General features: G+C 43.5%; 2 protein-coding genes across 4 annotated transcripts in view; one reads left to right on the top strand and one right to left on the bottom strand.

Moving 5' to 3' along the window:
* Positions 1-2,462: 2,462 nt before the first annotated feature.
* On the top strand, positions 2,463-12,853 carry LOC311025065 (grainyhead-like protein 2 homolog). 2 transcript variants are annotated; one of them, XM_084027754.1, is made up of 15 exons: positions 2,463-2,771; positions 3,346-3,532; positions 3,634-4,071; positions 4,177-4,232; positions 4,807-4,963; positions 5,226-5,337; positions 6,242-6,336; positions 10,337-10,495; positions 10,621-10,678; positions 10,797-10,936; positions 11,046-11,083; positions 11,171-11,262; positions 11,355-11,440; positions 11,605-11,669; positions 11,793-12,853. In XM_084027754.1, the coding sequence occupies exons 1-15, from the start codon at positions 2,758-2,760 to the stop codon at positions 11,905-11,907; spliced, it is 1,812 nt and encodes a 603-aa protein (XP_083883880.1). In that variant the 5' UTR covers positions 2,463-2,757; the 3' UTR covers positions 11,908-12,853. The 2 variants fall into 2 exon arrangements, with proteins under 2 accessions (XP_083883880.1, XP_083883879.1); XM_084027753.1 differs by having other exon boundaries at positions 2,465-2,771; positions 4,807-5,065.
* Positions 12,854-14,505: 1,652 nt separating this feature from the next.
* The window catches only part of ncalda (neurocalcin delta a), a 51,895-nt gene continuing 42,049 nt past the window's right edge, over positions 14,506-24,351 (bottom strand). For both annotated transcript variants that reach the window (XM_084027755.1, XM_084027756.1), the window contains 3 exons: positions 18,620-18,725; positions 17,676-17,797; positions 14,506-16,641 (listed from right to left, as the gene is read on the bottom strand). In XM_084027755.1, coding sequence (XP_083883881.1) covers positions 17,700-17,797; positions 18,620-18,725 — 204 coding nt within the window. In that variant the 3' untranslated portion in view covers positions 14,506-16,641; positions 17,676-17,699. The remainder of the gene's footprint in view (positions 16,642-17,675; positions 17,798-18,619; positions 18,726-24,351) is intronic.

Raw genomic sequence — 24,351 nt, 5'->3', positions numbered from 1 at the left:
TGATTCTAAGTAAGTAACGTGAGACTGTTCACACAGATGCCTTTGAGATGACGGTGGGAGACAGGTTAGACTTCATTATCAAATACTAACAGTGGTGCACACACTTATGCCACATACTTATTACAAAGGGAAGCTGGGTAGGGAGAGTAGTAGTACCCCAATTAATTCAACAGAAACCTTCTCACAAGGTGGAATATAATATAACTGTTTAATGCAGTCGCACCATTTCTCTATGAAAAGTGTTTGCTATGAGTAGACTTGCAGTGCCCTCTCTGGTCAACTTTTACAACCTGCACATAAGAAAGTTACATAGTGGCCACAAACTAGACACATTTCATGAAAATCTCAGTACACCTGTAGGACAATATTTTAAATATATTCTTCATATCCCCCGAAACAATACTTTTATTTTAAAAATGATAGAAGAACATAGGAAAAAAAGGAAAAGCTGGTCTTGAGAGCATTACACCTTGAAAGCACATACCCGACACACAGTGTGTATACTAAAGCAGGCTTAGCTGCTGCCTCCTGGTCATCACATTCACTCTTCTTGATGTCCGCCTGCCTTTTGGCATTCTTCTGCTGGGACTGGAACTTCGGGTGCCCAAGGACCATATCTGAACTTTGACCTCTACAAATAACACACAAAGTGTATTAGTGCAACACCAAGAAGAAGGCAATGAGTCACAATGTGAGAAAGAGTACAAAAACTAGACGCTTGTGAGAGAAGGTGATGGAAAGGAAACACAACAGTTGAGGCTTCAAATGGAGCAACCTTGATGATTAACAATTAAAGAACAGCTGTCAGAAGACTTCCACATGTGGCTATGAAACCTCTTTAAGAACTAGGTTAATTGCCACTCTTTTTGGGTCAAGGGGATAAGGCAATTAACTTGGAAATTTCCCCAAAGAAAATCAGACCGCAGATATACAAAATTATAATAGACATAGTAGAACTAGGTCAGTGATATGATTGTAAACTTTATTTAGGCTGATATTGACAGGGAAGGACTGTTATTCTATCAAAACACAGGGGGAATCAGAAATGTAAGTAACGTAACAATTCACCTCCTAGCTTGTATGTTATGTTTACTTACTCGGGAGCCTTTTACATTAAAAATGTCATCGACCCGCCCACCGAGGCTGATGTGAGTTCAGTCTCCGCAATGCATTGCTCTCATACGGCTACCTAACCTCAGCTAACGTCATCTGACTGGTTTAGCTAAATGCTCACAACGTTAGCATTTAATTTAATGAAAAGTGCGGTAGACACGATCGTCTTAGCAACACATATTCGAGTACAAATCTTGTATAAATAACGTTGTAATGTTAACGGAAATGTAATTCCCAACTAATCGGGACAGGCAACTCTGTTAGCCGGTCGCTACCGCTGATGCTAGCTTAGGTAACGTTAGATTAGTTTGAATGAACACTCATACTAAGCATTAAAAGTCAAAAACAATATTTTCTAAATGCCTTACCAGTGAAAATGAATGTATTACAGAGGATGGCCACGGAAGTAAACGCTATGTCACACTCTGTGGACCCCTCGAGCTTCTTCCAATGGTTTCGTCCTCACTGCGCTAATGCGCATGTCCACAACATACACTGTGCTGCCTTCAGGTGTCCTCGGCGGTCGCGTTCACAAACAGGCTACGCCTTGCCGGGGTTGTAGGGATACGGGTGAAATGGGAACATTTCTGACAACACTTAAAGGCAGCATGAGTTCTACCCTCTCTTGCAACAGGAAAGGCTTAAAGAAACAACGTCAAATACGAATGTGCTGAAGTTTATACGTTTATAGCAGCAATTCACAAACACATATTAATAAATATGACGCGAAAAAAAGGCAACCACATTTGTGGATGACATATTTGATTAACACTTTCGGTCTGCATGGTGCAAAATGAAATGCCTACCACAAGGTGTCACGGTACATACAGACTACGGCGAAGTTTATTCAGACCAGCTTCCATACTTTTCCTCCTACTGCACATTCACTGCTGTACTGATAAGACACTATTGTTTCTGTTATATTATCCTTTATAATACAAACCTATGAATTATGTTAATGTTCACTGTGTGCACACATGACGTCTCATCATCATGTAAACATGAGGGGTTCTTATCAATTAAAATCACTTGACCTCTCATTAACGTCTCATTAACACAATGTCTTTGAATACTCGTGACCCTTAAACTCCAACTGAGCGAGAAGCTGGTACGTCATGCACTACTTGTTGTTTTGCTCATTGGCACCAGAGCACAACGTAGCTTGGAAGAAATACGCCAAAGTCAGCGAAACAACATCAGCGTGACCACCTTTCAGTTTCTTCCAGGCCACGCCCTTCCTCTTCTCGTCCACCAATGAGAAAACGACTGCGCCACCTGTTCAGGAACATCTGCCCAATACGTGAGGCAATTTGCGTTTCCTCGTTTCTCCTATTTGTTCAGCCACTGCTGTGGGATGCACATCTTTTACTTGAAGAACTTAGCTAAACAGGATGCTAAACCAGCAGGTGCGTGATATTTAGCTTTTTTTTGTGTGTGAGCGCAGGTGTAAATTTGATCTGACACGAACATACCTGAGCGCGCACGTTTACAAAGGATTTCATTGGCTGTTTCCACTGAAGAGGTTAAATAAAGCCAGCCTCCCGCACGCCTAGTTTTTCAGTCTCACACACAAGCTTACCTGCACTAACTAGAAAGTCCAGTTTCTCAAGCTGGTCCTTGAAAACACACAGTCCTGGAGGCAACATGGACCTAGACAGGTAAGAGAAAGTCATTACTATTGCGGGTAATACCATCTGTCAGTTTTACTCACTATTTCGACAAGTGCTTAAAATACTTTAGATGTCTTTTGTCTCTTTGTTTGTTTTTTTACATATAGGCAGCAGAACCTTTGTCATTAAATCATAAAAATCATAGTTTCTTTAACATCTATTTGATAAGAGGGTTTACATCAGTACTGCAGATAATGAACTCTAAATGTGTCTTTAAATAACTCATATACCAACAATGTGTATGATGAAAACCTCACTGTAATTTTTTGAAGTCTGGTTGCATTTGTTAACATATGCACTATAATAATTGCAAATTATTTCACTTCACTGTGAATATTATGCCATCTTTTTTGACAGCATGACATTTTTTTACGAACTGGATCAGAACGTCCTCTTCTCATTTTAAATGTGTTGTCCAGAAGAGGACTTACATAAACACATCTCACATGGAGTGCGTGATTAGATGGATGTTTGGTGAGAAACAGCCCGGGGCAGACTTGGCGGTTTGGCAGGCGTAGCTTCTGTTAATGACAGATTGACTCTCGTTCCACCGTCTCCTCAGCAAACGGCTGGTGGTGGTGGTTCCGAATGAAGGGCTGGTGCCCTCTCGCAGATCCTTCAGCAGCGAGGATGAGGCGTGGAGGAACTACCTGGAGAACCCGCTGACTGCGGCCACCAAGGCCATGATGAGCATCAATGGAGATGAAGACAGTGCCGCAGCACTGGGACTGCTCTACGACTACTACAAGGTGTGGGAAAGCTTGACATCATCAACGTGATTGTGATGAAATAACATCTCTTCTGATTAGTTTTAGGTCATATCCTTTTTTTGCTTCTATGCCCCTGTCAGGTTCCCAAAGAGAGGAGGTGTGCCGCGAGCGTTGTTAAACCCACAGAGCCCTCTAATATTGGGCCCGACAACTGCGGGAACTTGGAGGTACTAGATCGCCATCTTCAGGCGCTCAGATCCATGCCCGTCAACCTCTCCCTGAACAACAACACCGTGACAGAACACCAGGGCAGCAAGTATGGAGCTACCTGCCTCGCTGGAGACACCAGAGGAGGAGAGGGTAAAAGTGGAGGTGCGGCAGCGCTGGCTCTGGTCAAGACAGAGGGCCAGAGGTCCATGGGGGTGTCCTGCTCCGGGGGACCCTACCGAGAAGAACCCAGAGAGGAGATACGGATGGGTTATGAGCAGAGCCGCTATGATCAGCCCCGCGCTGCGTACATGAAAGACGAACAGAGAAGCACTCCAGACAGCACATATGAGGACGCTGCAGAAGGAGAGGTGAGATTTGTCCTACAAAAGGGGGGCGAGCTGGAGCTGGTCTCGTGTCTTGCTTTGCAGCACATTTGGATTGTCCTTCTGAAGAGTATGTATTCTTCTTAACAGATATACCACAGAAACCCCTACTCAGGAGTTGAGGAATTCCACTACAACCAGCCGATGTAAGTCAACATTCACAGATAAGTGAACAGGATGTGATGGAGGATGAGACTGGGCCCATATATTCCTAATAAGATGAACATGAACTCTCGCTTAACCTGGCTCAAAGATACATAGATCTTACATAGAAGTCTATTAGAAAAACATTTGGATTCATATACATTTGCTGTAGTGAGATTTTTATTTAAGGCAGCATGATTTTATATGAAGGATTGAGTTAAATATATAGTATGTTCTTGGTAATCACATTACAATTCCCATTGGTTGTTATGATCTTTTGATGGGATTTGCTGACAATAAGAAACATACCACTAGAGTTATCGTTTATAGTCAACAGCACGTTGAATATGGGCGAACCTCCTTGATAAATAATTTTAAGGAACGTTTAGAGCCATAACAACCACTTGTTGCAATGTAGAAGCGCACCCTTTTCTTCCACTGAACTACATAGCAACTCTATTTTAAAAGGGTAAAACGTTCTTACATTTAGTGTTTATCATTATTCTCTTAGTGTCATTTCCTCCAGCCTGCATACACGCTGTAATTGTAGTCCCACACATGCTTATGTTGTTGCAGTGACGGCTTCCAGTACAGTCTGGAGGCCAGCATGTCGCTGCGGCCGTGGCAGGGAGAAGGACCCATGGCCTACCTGAACCGGGGTCAGTTCTACGCTTTGACACTGTCCAAGGCCGACTTCAGATCCTCCCTATGTCAGCCCAGAGGCAAAGTGCGGGTGAGTGGACCGACGCCGTCACAGGGGCCTGCTGGGGGCCCGTCCAGTAATGAGCAATGCACCATGGGACGCTCTGAGCGGCAGCGGGACAGTATTGTCCAGGTGAGGGAGGGGACGTAGTTGATGGAGAGGAGGCGTGGAGGTAGAGGATCTTAGCTTATTGTGGGGTAGCATGAAATCCTGTTACACTGAGAAATGTAATATCTGTCTCACCGTGTTCGGGCCTGATTATTCTGTTATATATCTTGTGCTTCTACTTCAGAGTGTTATCATGGTTGTCTTTGGGGAAGACAAGTGCAGAGACGAGCAGCTGAAGAATTGGAAATACTGGCACTCCCGCCAGCACACGGCCAAACAGAGAGTCCTGGACATTGGTAAGATGGTTATTAGTGTTGACAGGCCTGCCTGCCACATTCAGGGCTTGATTGGGGGGGGCTTGTAAGTAGAACAGGTACATCCCGATACAAAAATGGCACACACATCACACCTAGATATAGATGTTGGGACACCCAAGTTCCACAAACCCACAGAGTTTAAAAAAAAAAGGTGAGCAGGTGGCAAGTCTGCAGGAGGATCCCGTCACATATCCTCAGGTGAAAACCTGACACAATTTGAATAACTGTCAATCCCCGATTCCCACAAGAGCGTGGTGGATAGACAGCCAGTGGGTCTGAATTTGCATAGACGTTAACAGGAGAAATAGGTGGGGGCCTGGAGCGGAGCCATATCCTGCACGATCAGCAAGACGCAGGCCTCAACATGTGGCTGAAAACACGATGGAATGAGGCAGCACAGACTGCGGTGGTTTTTGTCTGTGGCAAGCTCCACGGTCAAATCTAGAACCTCACGTATGCAGGTGGAAATAAGCCCATGGGTTAAGGTTTAATAATTTGGAACTTGATTTGCTGAAAATAGTTTCACAGGTGAAACAACACCATATATGGCTCTTATAAAGAAGCAGTGTCTATGAGTTGTTAGCTCAGATCTGTGTTAATTAAATAGTGTTCAAGGTACAGGTGTCCAATATTCACCAAAAAAAGGGAAAAGTAAAAAACAATCAGTTTAAACTACCAAAAAATATATAAAGCAGTAGTTCCACCTTGGGCTACAACAATAAAATGAAACTTGCGCGTCGGTCCATTTTTATAGATTTTTTAAAATTGTAGTGCAGTGTTTGTTGTGCTGTTTTATTGCCAGTGGCAGAATTTTGAAAGAGCTCTGAAATGACGAAAAAACGACTGACACTAAGCTTTTCTCCGCTCCTCACTTTGCATGCAGCCGACTACAAGGAGAGCTTCAACACCATCGGCAACGTGGAGGAAATTGCCTACAACGCCGTCTCTTTCACATGGGATGTCAGCGAAGAAGCTCAGGTAAAAAAAAAAAAGCAACCGAAGAAATGGTTGTGTTGAATTATTGATATGTGAAACAACAACCTTGTATTCTCTTACCTTCACTCAGGCAGGTACACAAATCTGTAGTCATATTTTTCTTTCATTTCGTTGGTACCCGTGGGAAAGATTGCCCTATGAAACCACAGAATAGCTGTTGGAGCACGCATGCTACACTCCTCCTTTTGTCCTCCATGACGGAGGCAGCATCTCCCGCTTTCTTGTTGGGTCATTATTTCCGAGGCGCCGACAGGCCGGCCACATCGCACTTCAGACCACGAAAGCCACTTCTTGGGTTTCACCTTTCGTTCTGTTTTTAAGGTGGTTTAGTTGGAGAAAAGACAAATGGTTAGCTGCATGTAAACAGCCCCACACCCAGCATCAGCCCACCCTCGGGGTGTTTTGGGCTCAAACTTAATGAGAGCGCCACAAACCGCCGCATTGTACCAGAGGTAATTGCAGCTACATGGCTTTCTGTATAAATATTTACTGTTTGGCGTAAATCTTCATTCCGCTCTAATGGTTTTTGTTGTGTTCGGGAGGCGCTGGGAGGAGCCAGCATCAGGCTGTGATCACTCACCGTGGGCTTGTTGAACAGGACACCACTGTGATTTTGAGAATGTACTGCAGACCTTGTGTAGATGGAAAGCAGCTACAGTTAAATGTATATATGCAGTCCACCACGTAGTCCTCCAGCAGCCAGGGAGGAGGGATCCTTCTGGATCCTTCTAGTCCCGAAAAACACTTGATCCTACACTTTCCCAGAATGCAAGTTTTCTATGTTCTACCTCTTTTCAATAGGCCCTCTCTGGTAAACATCCATGTTTTCAGTTTTTATTACTTTTCATCTCGTGACTGGTCAGCACATTTGGTTTCGAGTGAGAGCGACTTTGGGATGGATTACCACAAAATGTGACGCAGACGTTGAAGTTCCTCTGGGAATGAAAAAGCTTTGGTGGTTTCACTGAGTGCCATCATCTGATCCGAATTTAAATCGGTGAAATACTTGGGTTTATGACTAAGTACCTGGAAAAAAGAATGACATTCCCATCAGGCTTAGTGCTCGTAAACAAATGTTTGCACGTTTTTTTTTTTTTATGATTTTCCAAACATCTTGTTCTCATGCTGGTGTGGCTTTAGACTGTTAGAGAGGATGATTGAGGGAAGGACCTGCATGTTAGTCTCAAACTGACATGTTGGTCTTGTTAGCTCGTGATTTGGATGGAGCTAATTTGTTACTGTTTACCTGCATGCAACAAAAAAGACCTCCCCTGATTGGTCAATACTGCTCGGGCTACAAACGGAAGCCGGAATGCTTTCGATAACAAAATCTTGTCCCATTGGATTTACATTGTTATGCAGAATGTGCTTCCAGACATTACAGGAGAAAATGTCTGATTAAATATTTGGGGAGAAGAAAACTGCACTCTCCTGCCCCACCCCTCTCAAATCTTACTCATGTAACACAGATTTGACTGCAGTTTGTTGCACTGAATATCAACTAGATCAATTCCTATATTATATTTATACCTAAAACCAACGTATTAATATTGCAGTAGCCCTCATCATGTTTTTAAATTCCAAAAACTCCATATTTCTGAGACTGAAACATTAGCCCGGATCCAAGAGTATTGAATGCTGGTGGCTGAGCTGGTTAGTAGAAACCATGATGGTGTCGTTTTCTTGCTGCCTGTCAGTTTCCAAACATAATTGGATGTCCAATCAGGCTCTGATGGGCTGGCCAACAGAATTTTGGTATTTTTTTTTTTGGCATGGCTCTGCTGTTGCCAAGCGACGGTCATCCTCCCCATCGTAATGGAGCGTGGAATGTGTTTGCAGCGGAGATGAGCTGCTTCCTGCGTGATGTTTGTTTGCCTGTGCCTGCTTGAGCGGATGGCAGCGAGCAGCCACTTTCTAACGCCCTCACGAACTCCTCTTTTTTTTTCTTCTTTTTTTTTTGGGAAGGTATTTGAACACAACAAGCCTCCTACACTCACACACAGATGCTAGCAGCAACACGTCCGGTGCTTCTGGTGAAGTAGAGATGGCTCGGGTCTGTGGAGGTGTGAATTCGTGGAGGCGTGTAGGAAGGCTCGTTTGTGCTGCAGGCCTTCCCAGCAATCCGCCGTCACCTCGGCAGGTCCGGGCACGATGCAGCGTAGTGGGAAAGTTGCCGGGGAGGAATCTCTACCGTTATCCACCTCTGCTGACCTGTTACTCAGGCTGTCGGACCTGTTCAACCGGAAAAATGATATCAAGAGGGTTTTTTTTTTCGGTTTAGATCATTTATCTTGGCAGGAATCTGCAAGTAGTATAATTAACCGTGTGCACTTCATAGTTTAAAATGGTTCGACGACTTTACTGCCATTTGGGTGAGATTTTGTGAATTTTAGTTACAAGCTTATAAAGATTCAGCAGCTCGGCCACATTATTAAGGAGGGAAGAGTAATTCAGTTTTTCCGTTTTCCTTCTAAATCAATTCCCAAGCGTATTTGTCAGCCGATAAAGAGGTGCGGAGAGATGACGGGACACATTTGCATGGCCGAGTGTCGTGACTCATGACCCCGTGACCCTCTCGCTCATCACTGAGTCAGGGTGAGATTCACACGGGAAAAAAGAAGGTCTTTGAAAGCGATCGATGACGGGCGAAGAGGTTTTCCCTCATTAAAATAAATAATACCTTTTGATTATTATGGTCTGTTAATTACCAGGTATTACTTCATTTGAATTTAAAGCGGTACATTTCCTTCATCCTTTTACATATGAACTGTCATCCAACATTTCCTTTTTAAATGTATTAATTCAGTCATTTATTTAAAACTTAATGATATTTAACTTGTTAAACCATATAAAAAAACAAATTACCTGTAAGTCTTTAGCCAGGTTTGGAACTTACCTAACTGTTTATCAATTTAAAAAGCGTTATCTTGTGTATTCCCTACATTTACTTAACTAACTAAGTTGGTTGATCCGTTACTTACAGCTTTTCTGTTGTAACCTTTTTATCCATTTCTTTTACGCAACATTTCAATGATGAAGTGTCAGAGAGATACTGTAGAAGACAGACGGTTTCACTGCCACGCCCCTTTAAGGAGACTAGTGAAGGTGTCTGTTAACTCCAGTGTGTGACGTGAACACAGACTATGACAGACTCTTTCGCTCCACGTCACCAAAGTAAATATTGGACTTTTTTTTGGAGACACATCTCCAGAGCATTCTGACACCGACATGTTTCAGACGTACAAATCCCGAGGGAATCAAACTTCGTTGGAGTCCGTTCTGTCTCAACAACTCGGTCTAGGGAAGTCTGGCAGCAAACGTTGGTGAAGCAAACACATTTTCCTAACGCTAAATATGGCTGCTCGCTGTGTAAATACCTAATGTTGGCCAACCAAAATATGAATACATCATGCAAATCTAACCCAAGCTGCTTTTTATACATCCAAGTTTTCCAGCTCAGTTGGGGGGAGATGTGGGGGAGAGGCGACCGCGTCATGACCACGCCCGCTCAGGAGACGGAGTGTACGCGGTTTCACTCCACAGCCGAGCTTTTACCGACTATTTCAACCATTCATCCACTATTTATTGCTACCTTTTAGACCCTTCTGCTTGCTTGATAATTATTCCTTCATGAACTCCCATCCAAGTCATACAGCTGACTCAATAAGAGGTACAGTGTTTTTAATCAAATCTTAATTAGCATTTTCAAATCAGTAAGGGCTCCTCTTCAATCTTTCCAGTTACCGCCCGGCAACGGCAGAATTCCCCCTGTCTCATTAAGATTATGATCCATTTTTCCAAGAGAAGCCTGGGAGCAAGAAGCGTTCAGAACCAAAGGAGGACAGCTTAATAAAAAGCAATTACAAGAATCATAAAAACGCATTAGATAATGCAGCTTTATCTATCCATCTATGCTTGTTTGAGGTCACAAAAGTGCAGAAATTGACCCCCGTCCTCCTCTGCCTCCTTTTTTGTCCTCTAGGTCTTTATTTCTGTGAACTGTCTCAGCACGGACTTCTCTTCTCAGAAGGGGGTGAAGGGGATGCCTCTGATTATCCAGATCGACACCTACAGCTACAACAGCTGCAGCAGCAGGCCTATCCACAGGGCCTTCTCTCAGATCAAGGTCTTCTGTGACAAGGTGAGGCTCGCCTGCTGCCACTCGTCACTTCCCTGGTCAGCTTTTTCTTTTTTCTTTTGGCTTTACTTTTACTGTCTTTGCTCACTTTTACCTTGTGTTTTCTGTCCGGTCTGTGTGTTTGTCAGGGAGCTGAGAGGAAGCTCCGCGACGAGGAGAAGAAGCAGCTCAGGAAGAGGATGAAAGGTAACGCTCGTGCAGAAATAACGTCTTGCTAAAGCTATACCTGATCGGTGAATCATGGAATGGTTGCCTGGCAACAGATGCAGAGTTCACACTCTCTCTCTCTCTCTCTCTGGATTAGGGAAAAATGGCAGCTCAGGGCAGAACTCTCCCTTTAAGAGGGCCGACAGCACGCTGTTCAAAAGCATGCTGGACCTGGACTCGCAGCCGGTCCTCTTCATCCCTGACATCCACTTTGGGAACCTGCAGAGAGCCGGACAGGTGAGGGACGCCTCCCTGTCTTACCTTCTACATGCACACACACACACAGGGGAAACGTCCAGGCTTGACATGTCACTCATATTGCCTTTTTTTCATACTCCATATGCAGGTGTTTGCTTTCAACACCGAGGAGGTCGACAGAGACGGGTGAGTTTCATCCTCCCGTTAGGGATCCTGTAGATTTCCCTTTTTAAAGACGATGATGATGATGAAGATTGTGATTGTGTTTGTCAGAAGCGTCCTGGTGAAGAGGATGTCCTGTGCTGCCGAGGAGGACGTCTGTCCACCTCAGCCCAAGAAGTCCAAAGTGGAAGTGGAAAGGAAAGGTGGGTAAACGTTGCTTTTCTCTCTCGCCGCTTCTCATTTCACTGACTGATTGATTAAATGACCACGGCTCGTCTCCTCCATGCCTCTTCAGTTCTGCTGTACGTGAGGAAGGAGTGTGATGAGGTGTTTGATGCCTTAATGCTGCGCACCCCGACCCTTAAAGCTTTGATGGAGGCGGTGAGTAGCGGTGAAGGATCGTTTGAGCAGCTCCAGGCTGAAACAATGAGACGGACACGTTGCCTCTACTGTGCCAGAGAGGATTAGTCATTCCACTTCTTTTGAAATAGTCACGATAGAGGCAGGGGGGGGCTTCAACGTGCTTTCTTCACTGTGTTTCACAGATCTCGGAGAAGTATGCAGTACCTGTCGACAAGATGGCCAAGGTGTATCAAAAAAGCAAAAAAGGGTGAGTGAGAGAGGATATTGGAGGATGACGTTGAGTTTTCGCTTATTAGCACTAAACACAAAGTGCCAGAAAACCGGAGATTCTGCCTTCAAGTAACCGGGGCACGTGTTTCATCCTCCTCAGGGTCCTGGTGAACATGGACGACAACATCATCCAGCACTACTCCAACGAGGACACCTTCATCCTGGCTATCGAGAGCTCCGCCGAATCCTTGCGCGTCACACTGTCGGAAATCTGACGGCTGTCCGTCACGGCACCGCATTCACCGGCCGTCAAGTGTGAACGTTGCTAGCAGTGTTGGATGATGTGTTCCTTGAGGAAGGACACATGGGTCTGTTGTCCTACATGACTAAACTCTATCCAGCAGGCAAAACCCTCGTCCACCTCCCTTTGCTGCACAACCTGCTGTCGGGAGGATTTTGTGCATTAGGAACACAAGCTTACCCTTTAAAAACGTACGGAAGTGCTCAGATTTGTGGCTCGGGGGGGGGAGGTCTTTGTCCAGGGTCACCACAAAGTGTCCAGCCAGCTTGCTGTGGTTTCACAGGAAGAAGACGGCCCAGTATAGTGGTCTTATTGAATTAACAGCAGGGCCTCGGTGGCCCCCCTGCCCTCCGCCCTGCTAGCTCTTCTAGCTTGGAAGCTTTTAAATGACTCTGATGTTTGGAAGACTCTCGCTTCAGTAAGTCTTCGCGGCATCTTTTGATGAACATATCAGGGTAAACGGCTCATTGTGCGTTTTGTGTGTGTGTGTAAATAATTATTTTCTCAGATTGTTTTAATGCCATGATTCTCTCTCTCTCATCTTTTCCACTTGTCCATGTTTTTAATCGATCGGTCACATTTTCCCTCCTAAACCAGATAAGGATTACATGCTGTGTCTCTGCGACTGCGTGAGTCAATGAGTCACAGTTATGGAGCAAGACATTGAGTCTCCAGGATGCCGTTAAACTGCTTTTGCTTCCCGCGTGTGTTTAAGTGCTTTTCCTTTCACTGAAGAGACTAGTCATTAGTATTTATGCCATAAGCTGCCCATTTACACAATCCTTCTCTGAAGCTCACGGCAACAATCAGAAGGCAACGATTCCTACTCTCTGTCCGCGTTACGCTCACTGACGTCATTTTCTTTCATGCACCATAATGTACAGTCTTATAATGAGTCAATAAATATAGTTTTATAAGCAGCCACGTGTCTCTCTTTATATCACTTTCTAACCCTTTTATATGCCTTAGTGTGAAACGTCAATGTGGTTGCTTTCTATCCTTTCTATTTGGTAATAAATGCTTAATGAGTTCCTAATGAGTAGGTTTTGGTCCAGATCCCCTGCAGCCCTTTTCAATGCGGTCATTTCTTTTGCTTTTCATACGTGTGAGGTCCCTCAGGGTAAAGTTTTACGATGTATGAAATTAGCTTTTATTGTTAGACACGACAAATGAAAAATATATTTTCTATTTAAACTTTCCGGTAATCTCGTTTTTGAAGTTAAAGCCTTAAAGGGTCCCATCTTTGGAAAATCAGTTACACATGCAGTTATTGTACATAGGTACTCTATCCTTGAATTCCTTGAACAGGAACTCCAAGCAACCGGCCTTAGGTGTTCACGTTAACCAGGGCAAACATATTCTAAGTACAGCAAACGTTAGCAGTTTCCTAATCTGCCCCTATACTCGTATTCTTGAAACTGCACATACACATTTTGCACGTGGTGTTCAACAGGGCTCAGGGGCGGAGCCACAGACGTTCAGGGTTCAGTCCAGACCGTGGGAGGTTCTCCCCTATTTTAACTGTCACTTATGTTGCATCTTAAATACGTATGAGGCGTGTCACTAAAAGGCATAGTCATAATATAGTTACAATATAGTATTTCATAATAAGTCATAAAATAGCATGGTATAGTATGCCATAAAAATAAAAAGGTCTATGTCATAATATAGGATGTGATTAAAAAAAAGTAATTACAAAGACACCACGTATAATGTGAAAAAGTCATAAAAAGTCCTTGTACAGTAAATCAAAAAGTTATGGCTTTTGTAATGTAAATAGTTTTTGATCTGTATTGGCTACAGTGTTTATTTTCCCCTGATCACTATGAGAAGAATAAAATGAAAAATCTAAAAGTCTTCACTATTATGTTTTGTGTGACTTGAATAAATATCCTGAATTAACCTGATTAACATTTTAGTTTTTCAAGGATCGATGATGATTTAACTATTTCATGCGACATCACTATAATTGCGTACACGACATTTTGCCCACTTCATCCCTTTTTCAACAATAATAATATTGCTTAAGATGCCTTTTAATGCATTTTCACCCATAATCTACTGATTTATTCTCCATTCAAATGCTTAAATGTTTCACATCTTTACACTAGCAGTTTAATAAAAAAATCCCCTTTTGTGAAACTATTCAACATACCTTATTAAGAGTTAATCCCATCCATCATTCCTAATGCATTCATTCTCTTTCAGCTCCTTCTTCCTCCAATAAGTTCAGCATCAGCCTTTCAACAGCCAGCATTCACACTGCAGACGACCTTTTCTAGTTTCACCGTGTTCCTCTCTGTAATTAAGGATCAAAGCACTTTAGTGTTGCAGGACACAATGTTCTCATTTTAGAAAGCTGAAATATGTCTTCATTCAACATGACAGCTGGGGAAATCCACCCTGAAGCTGATGTGGGAGCCTAAATCCACCTCTCTGATCCAGACGACGGGTTTCTAACGATATAAAGCGTAATGCAAATGGACGAAGTATCCCTTTAACATGCTTAACTTTATCTGTCATGTTACCACTGAAACCCCAATATGACGATTAACCAGACAGATATACATGCTTGCACACAATAAATTGTAAATTTAATTCTTGCCAAAAAACAGAATCCTGTGTTCCAAAACTGCAGTCACTAAATACAGGATACCATACAAAACCTACAAAATGCAACAATTACAAACATTTTGTTCAACGGATAACAATTGTACAGTATAAATTCATACAATACTGTTTTGTTTTTATTTGGCACTTGACCACAAGATGCTATACCTGATGTAGCTTTTTCTTTTTTTTTTTTTCCTTTTTTCTTTTTTAAAAGAAGAAACAAATCATAAAAATACAATAAAAGCAACACACGGTGACAGTATCATTGCAGTAGTGGTGATTCTCGTTTTTTTTTCTTTTTCTCGTCACAAAAAAAACAAAAAAAAAAACAGCAGTTATCTAGTAAAACATTCAAAGCTTTTCTAATTGGAAAATAATGCAGTAACCGGAACGGCCTCGCCGTACATTCAGGGAAGGCTCATCACGCTCATCCTTCCTTAAAAACCTCCAGGGGAGCTTTTGTCCTCTTTTCTTTGACAGCTAAGCGAAACAGAGATGTAGGGAGAGAACCCCTGTGTTTTATTCTAATGGGAGCGTTCAACACTTATACTGATGTAATAGCATGTCGTCCATTGTACGTAATACTGTAAACTGTATATTCTAGTTGACTGAACGTGTACTGCAGAAGTCTGGCTCTGTTACAAATACAATTGGATGGTGATTTAATTATGGAGCTCAGCTGAAAGAGAAAAAAAAGGCTCTCAGCTCTGACTCCTCAGCATCCCCGTTAAACAGCGTGTCTTTATATGGATAGATTGTTTGTGTGTGTGGCGGTCTCCCTAAAGCTTCTCTTTGTTCATCAGGTTCTCCATGGGAACCGTCAGACGCGTCCGCTTTGGCGGTGTACACGCCGTCAATAACACCGACTACTGGTAGCGCTAACGATGACTAACGTACAGAAGCAAGCTCGGGGTTGGATGGCCGGCTGGCTGTTGAGCCACTGAGACCCATAAAACACACACATGCACTTAGTGACATGCATACATGTTATTTAGTCTATGCATCCCCTGCACCCAACTGTTCAACATGCGGCATTTTAAAAACATCTAAAAGTGAACGTGAAGGAGCGCGTCTCCGTTCTCCGCGCAGTAGGTGTCTGGTTTTTGCATGCTCGACATCCCGCAACACCATAAATAAACAGTTAAATCTCACAACATTTGTCATGGATCGAGCAAAACCAAACTATCCGAACTCGCTTTACAAATTTAGGCGCACCTCAATATATCTACACTGTACTCAAATACTTTAAAATACTAGTTTTCTTTAAATTTCCCTTATGCTCCGATGTGACAGAACCACTGGAACAGATGTTGGATTAAGGGGCTGCGTTTGATTCCTCGTGACATCAGCGAGACCTCGCAGAAATCTAAACTACCGATTAGGGCGCATATGCATAGTAGCATGACATTTCGTGTTCGATTTTTTTGTCCGAGACGAAGTCCATCGAGTTTGTTAAAACGCACAAACACACGTACACATTCTCACGGTAGAAAAGAGGAAACTAAAAGCGGTCGGAGTCCTCTCTGAGTTAATTATCTCACCTACAGTACGTCCTGTTACTCTACTACGTCATGGATCTCTCTCTCTCTCTCTCTCTCTCTCTCTCTCTCTCCCGGTCTCATGCACACTCTGTCTATGATACACATGACAGTGACAGAGGCTCTGTGTCGCCCGGCTGGAGGCTGGAGGGGCACAGAGAGCCAAGCAAAGACACGGATACAGAGACTCCAGTTTATACTGCATATATACAACCTACTGTAGACCTTCTTTATAATCGGACATGCCTATAGGAGGACTGAGGGATCCTGGTCAACTACTAGCAGTGGGGTTTGATGACCGGTTGAAGGTTTGGGAAAGTCTTCGGGTTCAGTCTTTGTTGGGGTTTAGATAAACAGCTGGAGGGGTGGGAGGGGTGTCTGGGGGGGGGGGGGGGGGGGGGGGGTAAACTGGAGAATTTGTCTCCTGTGCCCATCTTTGAAGTCCTCAGTGCATGTTGAAGGCCTGTCTTCTTCCTCGTCATCAGCTCGTCATTCCACATCATCAGTCTGCTCCATAGTGGAGAGTTAAGGGCGTTTGGAGTCCCCCCATAGAAGCACTGCAACAACACGGATGGTAAACAGATCACATTATGATTAATATCACATGAAGGTACCACAGACTGTGTACACTCACTGAGACAGTGAACACACTTTTATTACCATCTTTACTGACGCAGAGAAGCCCATTTTATCACACAGTAAACCCAATTAAATATCTTTCATGATCACAAAACAGATCAAATGATCGCAGTCAGCGATGAAGCTTTAACACTACGTTATGAAGAACACACGTTAAACTTTATCCAGGATAGAAAACCTCTGAAAACACATTACATATAATTAATACCTCGCCACGAGGGAGTCTCACAATCACAAAAAAACAAAACGATAACAACCTCGGAACTACCTTTAACAGGTCTTCCTCCATAAAACATCAAGAGTTCAAACAAAGAAACCGTCACTAAGATCAGTTGCTACCTCAGAAATATGTCTACAGAGCAGGAAGAGCTGAATTTCTGTTTTCTGCGGTTACATTTCCATCTCAACCACTCATTTATTTTATGAATAGAACCTCTGGCAGCAGATTACACACTCCGCCTTTTCAAAGAGTCAAGAGTCAAGAAACTCAAGAAATGCTTGTTTCACGATATAGTAAACCTCATAAACACCCACGGAGAGGCAACACAAATGCACGGGGTTCATCTTTAGATAAGAGTTTAAATTTGAAGCCGCAGTACTTCAGAAATGGATAAAATCCTACACACTGGGGCTTTACAAATAAGAAGCTTCTTCAGAGCATCAACACCTTCAACAACTGCTCTGAAATAACAGGTCACCTCCTACAAAGTCTCTAATACCTGTCCATGAACTACAGATAGTCAGTGATACCGTGGATGACCCATCCCACGTCCTGCACGCTGTGGTCAGCCTCTGAATAGCTTCTCTCTGGCGGCCACGTTCGCTGGAAAAACACCAGCTACACTCTCAGTAACCCTCGCCTCGCCAAACTGTCTCACTGTTCCCAGAGAAAAAGTTGAGTGAACTGCAGATTTCACTATGACTTGTAGGTGAAGATGAGTGTGAGCCTTACAGGTTTGCGTTGACGCCCTCAGCTTTAGAACTGTCCGGCGCTGCTGGGGTCACACTGCAACAGGCGGACGATGGAGGGGTCGCTCTTTGCTCCTTTGATGAACTCCTCCAGAGACAGCTTACCTGAAAATGGATAGAACACCAGCCCACAATCAATGACCTCCCATGTTAACTGTGCAACATTGCATTCTATCAATCACTTTTCTATCAATAATGTGTGGCGTAGAAAACCTTACACCCATTCGCCTGAACAGTCATTATGGGATGGTACGGGATTTGTGATTGGGTTCAACCCAGTGAATGGTTTTGATAGATGCATCCTAATGCTGTTCCACTTCTCACCAACAGGTGGAGATATTGAGACGGCTTGTCTCTCAACCTCACCCAACACACACACACACACACACCACACACACACTAAAGATGCCTCTCTACGACCCTAGGTCAGCACACCTCCTCCTCTTTCCTCTTTTACTCCTCTTTCTTCTCACACGACTCACTAATTGTCCATCTCTCTGTCGGTGAGTTTGTGCTGCATGAATGGGCTCTGGACTGGACTAAGTTGTGTGTGACTGGAGTGTGTTGTGTGTGACTAAAAAGTGCCGGTCTGGTGTGAGGCGTTGTGTGTTTTTCGATGGGCTTGCTGCTTCAGGCTGAAGGGCTCCACAAGTGCCTCTGTGAAGGAAAAAAACCAGTGACAATGACAACAGCTGCCGGCCAGCTAACCAGGTGGCGGTGACAAGCTGCTCAACACGTTTGCAATTGAAATGCCCACTGGGTCTCATTTCCCTAAAACCAATCAATCAACCCTTTAACAGACCAATTACAGCAGGTTTGGTATCTCGGTAGAAGCAGCGAAAGGGAATTTAACAGGATTAGTAAGATCAGGTCACAAGTTAGAATGATGAGTAAAACCTGCTGTTTTACCAGACCAGGTTAGCCTACCGTCTCTGTTGGTGTCCATCTGCCTGAAGATCTTCTCCGTCCTCTTCTCGGGTGTCGACTCGTCCTCGGGCATCTTCATCACAGAGGACACCATCTTATAGATCGCCTAAAAAGGGACGCCAAAGAGGTCACATGACTCATCCACGGAAAGTCTTTACTTTCTAAAAATGTGCAGGTGTTGCACCTACGATGTCTGCATGAGTAAACATAACACAGGTTATTATGTGAACGTGTGTGACACTCATACTGAGTAATATTTTATATGTTTTTTTACATTTACTTTTTGCCATTTTCCTTAAATGAAGTATTTCAGACAATTGTATAACCGGAGTGCCAACGATCTATTTTCCCACGAATGTAGAAACCGTGTGGGTCTCATCGGGATCTTTGTTATGTGAGGAGACATGAGGTCAGGGAGCACTTAACACTGATCCACTGCCCTCAATGACTTAATGAATGGAAGTGAACGTTATGTTGGAAAACAAACAGCATTTATTCATTTAATAAGGTCACTATTTCCACCAATATTGGTCCATGGTGTCAGATGGTGAATCCACGATCCTGACTACAAGACTACACTGTTGTGTGATTACATTCTCTTGGTTTAGTTGCGGAGGCACAAATACAATCCCTCACAGACTATTAATCAGTATTGTGTCTCCCCTGCTCTCCGTTGCATCGCAGGCTGTTTGGCGGTAAACAGTGGAATCGTGGCCCACTCTCTCCGTCTCTAATCAGGAGGACGGTTTGAGGGGAATGGGAGCCGACATGTGAACAGAGGAGGGCTGATTGTGATTACGGTGCAGCGGGGGCTTTAAATAGGTGCTGGCTATTGGTCCCCTTACGCAGAGGCTCCTGAGGAACGAGCAGCAGCCTTCAGCCTTCTTCGTTTCAGTTCGGAGCTGGCTCCGTTATTAATCTAAATCCTTCAAACTGCTGTGAGTGTTCGCTACATTAAGCCAATCTTACATGTTGGGGATTTGGCTGTTGGCGTAATCCAGACCAACGCAGTGGAATAAGATTACACGTCTAAATCCCAATATGACAAGCAACCAATAAGAAATGAAACGATCTGGAGCTTTAGAGCCTTCTCAATATTCCCGACTCCTCACGGTGCTGCATGTACTAGAATCTCTCTGCCTCAAGGAGCTTCATTGGTGTGCAAAAACGATTAAAAACGCATTGATGAGCCCCACTGTCTTGCTGGTGGACATGCACCTTCATTACCATGAACGCATACAGTAATTTGGACACAATCCTAGTATCATTTATTGTCCTTTTGCCACAAAAGCAGTATTTAAATCATTGCATTTAGTGGAGCTTGAGAGCAGCATATGGTAGATGGGCCTGCAGGTTAACGGGATGGATATCATGTGACTCAAGTGGGAACGCGGCCAGTGACAGTGATGATGATAGCTCCTCTCTGCAGTAATGACAGTGCAGCTGAGGATGTTGAGGATGTGCCGCCCGACATGGCTTCATCATGTTCTGGTTAGTCTCCGCATCACTTTGGGATCTTGTTTGTAAAGAAATACATTTTATTTTCAAAGATTCTATTCATGAGTCGATTAATAAATATTAATTCAACATTGGAAAATGGTTATGCATGGATTGGCCACAACAGGAATTAAACAAAGAGTAAAATGTTTTCAGTAGGAACCAATGGGCTTGGGACTGAGTGCCACAGACAGGAAAGGGAGGTCTGAAATTCTTAAGAAATGGACTCACACACTAAGGACTTCTCATGGGATTTGTTGACAGATACCGCCAGTCTTTAGATGGCATATCTGAGGCGGTTACACTATCGGGCAGAGTAACTCTCCTGCACTTAAAGCAAAGCCAGTGTTATTTCGGTTTAATCCTTTCTTCCCATGTATCCACAGACCACAACCTTTGTCTTAATTGGCTGTGTCTTCCTTCACAAATGACAGCCTGCCAACTGGTCTATCCTCCCTGGCTGATTGTCTGTCTCCGTCTCCCCTCTCACCTCCTACTATTGATTCTCTTTATCCCTCTCAGGAATGTAACAATGCAAACTGTATGGATCAGGCTTCAGAGAACTAATCAGCATTCTATAACCTTAACGCCACAAGAAGAATAACCTTTCAGCAGGGAGCTTCCAGACAAGGAACTGGAGGCAGCCGGTTTAGTGAGGACAGATGAGAAAATATGGCCTCTTATGAATGGGAGTGAAAAAGAAAATACCACTGCATAAATGTTATTATGTTCCCTGGAACGCTGGAACCACATCGAATAATTCAGTGAGTCACATGTCGAAAGGCAGCAATTAAAGGGGCAGTGTGTAGAATTTGGTGTCATCTAGTGGTGTGGTTGCAGATTGCAGCCAACTGCTGTTCGCCCCACTCAGAGGCCATCTTTATCATAATAACTTTAAGGAGCGACGGAAGTCAGCTGGCGGTACCATGGTTTTAAAAAAATGCAAAGGCTCTCGCTGGAGCCAGGGTTTGGTTTGTCCGTTCTAGGCTACTGTAGAACATTGTGTGGTAACACGGCGGGTTACGTGAGGAGAACCCACTCCTTATGTAGAAGGACTCATTCGAAGCCAACGAAAACACAACCACTCTTAGTTTGCGGCGATCATACACTTATGAAAACATACTCATAAATATTATATTCCATTTCTGTTAATGGATCCCCTGAAATGCTTCACACTGGCCCTTTAAGAGAGACAGAAAAGACGAGAACGAGGGAGATTGATCAGTCGTCACGATGCAGATTTCTCATACAAGGAATTTGCCTTGGTGTTTTGTTGCATAGCATTCCAATAGGAAGAGAAAAATACAAACAAGTACTGCAAAGGCAACATGAACATCGAATAGAAAGATGTATTTATGCGGACAGAGCAGCCAGCTGAGCACCGTTTGTATCTCCTTGCAGTAATCAGCACACATCCACAACATGCACACAGCACCTCGCCTCAGCCTCACACAAAAGATGAATACGTTTCCCATGGTGACTTTATCCGCCTGAGCAGTGATGCATTCATCTAACCGGCTATTCTGTTCAATCTCACTAAATTAACAGTATGAATGCTCTCTCTCCTCCTATTTTTTTATTTGCCAATCCAGTCAATGAACTTCCCTCCGTGCCCGTCTTCTCTGCTGATAGCGCCGCGCTTCAGATGAAAGGTATACGCAGAAGTAAGATATCAACTATTGGCGAGAGGATGAGACACCTCTATCTTTTCTCCCGGAGTAGAGATTTTGTCATATCTGAAAAAGGATGAGCCAGGCTGGCTGCAATCCATCTCATTCAATTACTCCCACAGCAAGGCTAATTATGAGCATCACCAGCATTCACACACTCTCTGCAGGAGAGACTATTAGCTATCGTATCGTATCGCTGCAGTGAGCCACTATGGCAAATGGATGTTTGCGAATGGAAAATGTGGAGAGTGCTAGGTGAAGCATTTGAAAGGACTGGTCAAAATAATACTTTACAGAGAGAATAAATTGGGTTAAATATTGTTAAATGATGACTATATGACATCCCTTAAGATCCGTTTGAGTACAGGTGCAGCCTTGCACATGCTTCTATATTTGCGATGTATTCTAAATGTTTGCACGATGAAAACAAGATGGTGACCCAACAACGGCAAGAGGAAGAGCCCTTTTAGTTTTTTAATTTAGCGACACAATCAGTAAAAGTTGAACAAAGGAAATGGCTTGTGCAACCGCTTGACGATAAAAGGACCAAAGATGTGGAATACAACAAAAACACAGTGTGAAACAAATGCACAGTTTGCTTTAGGGTCCACACGGTCACACATTTCACTTAATGTTGCCCTTTTCTTTTTATACTGCGGTAAAATCCATATAAAAAAGTCAACATGTGGAACTGGAACATTAATTTGCTTCTCACTTGCCTCAACTGAACCATCGCTCCATCGGTTACAATAATGAAGCTTGTGAATATTACGATACCTTTAAGGTATGGAGGTTGGTACGTCTGGGCTAACGGTACCTAGATATACATCACAACGTGGATGGATTCAGCTTCACCAGCTCCACCTGCCAATCTGCCCTCCGATCTCGCTGAAAGCAGATACTGAGATCACACTAGGCTGCAGACTTCACTCAAAGACGAAGTTCAGGCATCACTTTAACTTCAGCAGTTACTTGCAAAAAGTCAGCGCAACCTGAAAACTTTTCTTTTAAGCCTACATTCTCTGTGCAGAGGTGGGTGGCTTTGAACCAGGGGAGTCAGCCAGCCAATTGCAGCAGAGAGGGGGTAGACAGACATGAGGAATGGGTAGATGAATACTGTATGCTTCAGAGACGGAGAGAGAGAGAAACTGCCCCTGGTTTCTGTTTAAAACTGCACATCAGCAATGAGGAACAGCACCGTCTGATCTAATGAGTAAAACCCGACAGAGCAACAACAGTACTAAAAGCAACCGATGAGTCACTGCTTTCTATTTGTTTGTCCTTGGGGACAGCGGCACCTTTTGATTGAAAGTGGGCCGAGGGTTTATGTCTGAATCACTGCGGTCCCGAGGTAGGGCGGTTAATTTAGCCTTGGAGCGATGGTACGTGGGCATATTGGAGGCATTATAGATTCATATTTGCTGGGATTGTCTGTGGCTACCAAGAAGCTGAATCAGAGAAGTTGGCTTGTTAAACTAAACCACAGAGAGATGGAATTGCATTGCTAGGCAACAGCTTGGGTCCACTTCACTTCCTGTTGGGATGCACCGATACGGTGCTTGTGTACTGCTCCTCATAAAACTACTCCCATACAACTGCACCCGATACCCTTCATCAGTTGAGCCTAATAAGCCGCCCAGCTGCAACCATAACTTTATGCACAAACATATTAAATCCATCATTTATCGGCAAAACCAACCAGGGAGTTCCTAGTAAATCTCTTCCACGTCAGTTAGTTTAGCTGTGAGGCTGCCTGGCCTTCTCTGTCAGGGCTTCCACCAGTGTATTGCAAGTCTGGTGTTGCACCGAAGTATGTGACCCATCAGATTCTGTGACCCCAGAGGCCGCTGTTGGTGGATCATACTCACAAATCCACACAGAGTTAAGAGAATATGACTTGACTTAGCACACATAAACAATCCTCTATTTTTCACAGCAAGAATACATTCACAAGTTAAAATTCTTAGAGTATCAAAAAAAAATAAAATAAAAATTAACAGTCAAATTTATTTGCTCTTCTTCATGCTCGACAACATACGTGCAGATAATTTGCGACAGTGGACTCACAGCGTCACAGAATCTGATGGGTCACAGAATTTGGTGCAACACCAGCTAGTGAGTGTCCAGTCCAGGCGGTGAGCAAACCTTTGATAAACCCACTGTACACTTCCTGCCCAGCACCACAGATACAGTTAGCGAATAGCTAAACTACTAGCCAAAAAACGCTAACAGGAGAGTGAAAATTGTATGGAAATAAACAGCTGTTTGCCATATCTATGTTATGAGGTGATAATTTGTCAGAGTAGTGTTTACAGCTCGTTTCTGCTGCCCCCAACTGGCCATAAAAATCAATTAATGCAGCTTTAAATGTGTATTTATCCAACTAGAGAAAAGGCCCACGTCCACTCTTTTATATTATATTATCTATTATTATTATTATATCCCCATTTAAACCTGAGCATTACTGCTTTTCTAAACAAACCCCATTTTGTAGTTTCGTTTCCTTACATTCAGATGGCTTAAACGCTTTAGCTTTCTCATGTTGAATAAGAAATGAGGGATGTT

The sequence above is a fragment of the Eutrigla gurnardus genome (genome assembly GCF_963514095.1).
Source record: "Eutrigla gurnardus genome assembly, chromosome: 14".
NCBI lineage: Eukaryota > Metazoa > Chordata > Actinopteri > Perciformes > Triglidae > Eutrigla > Eutrigla gurnardus.
Note: the sequence above shows the minus strand (reverse complement) of the source record. Positions and strands in the feature narration are given on the sequence as shown.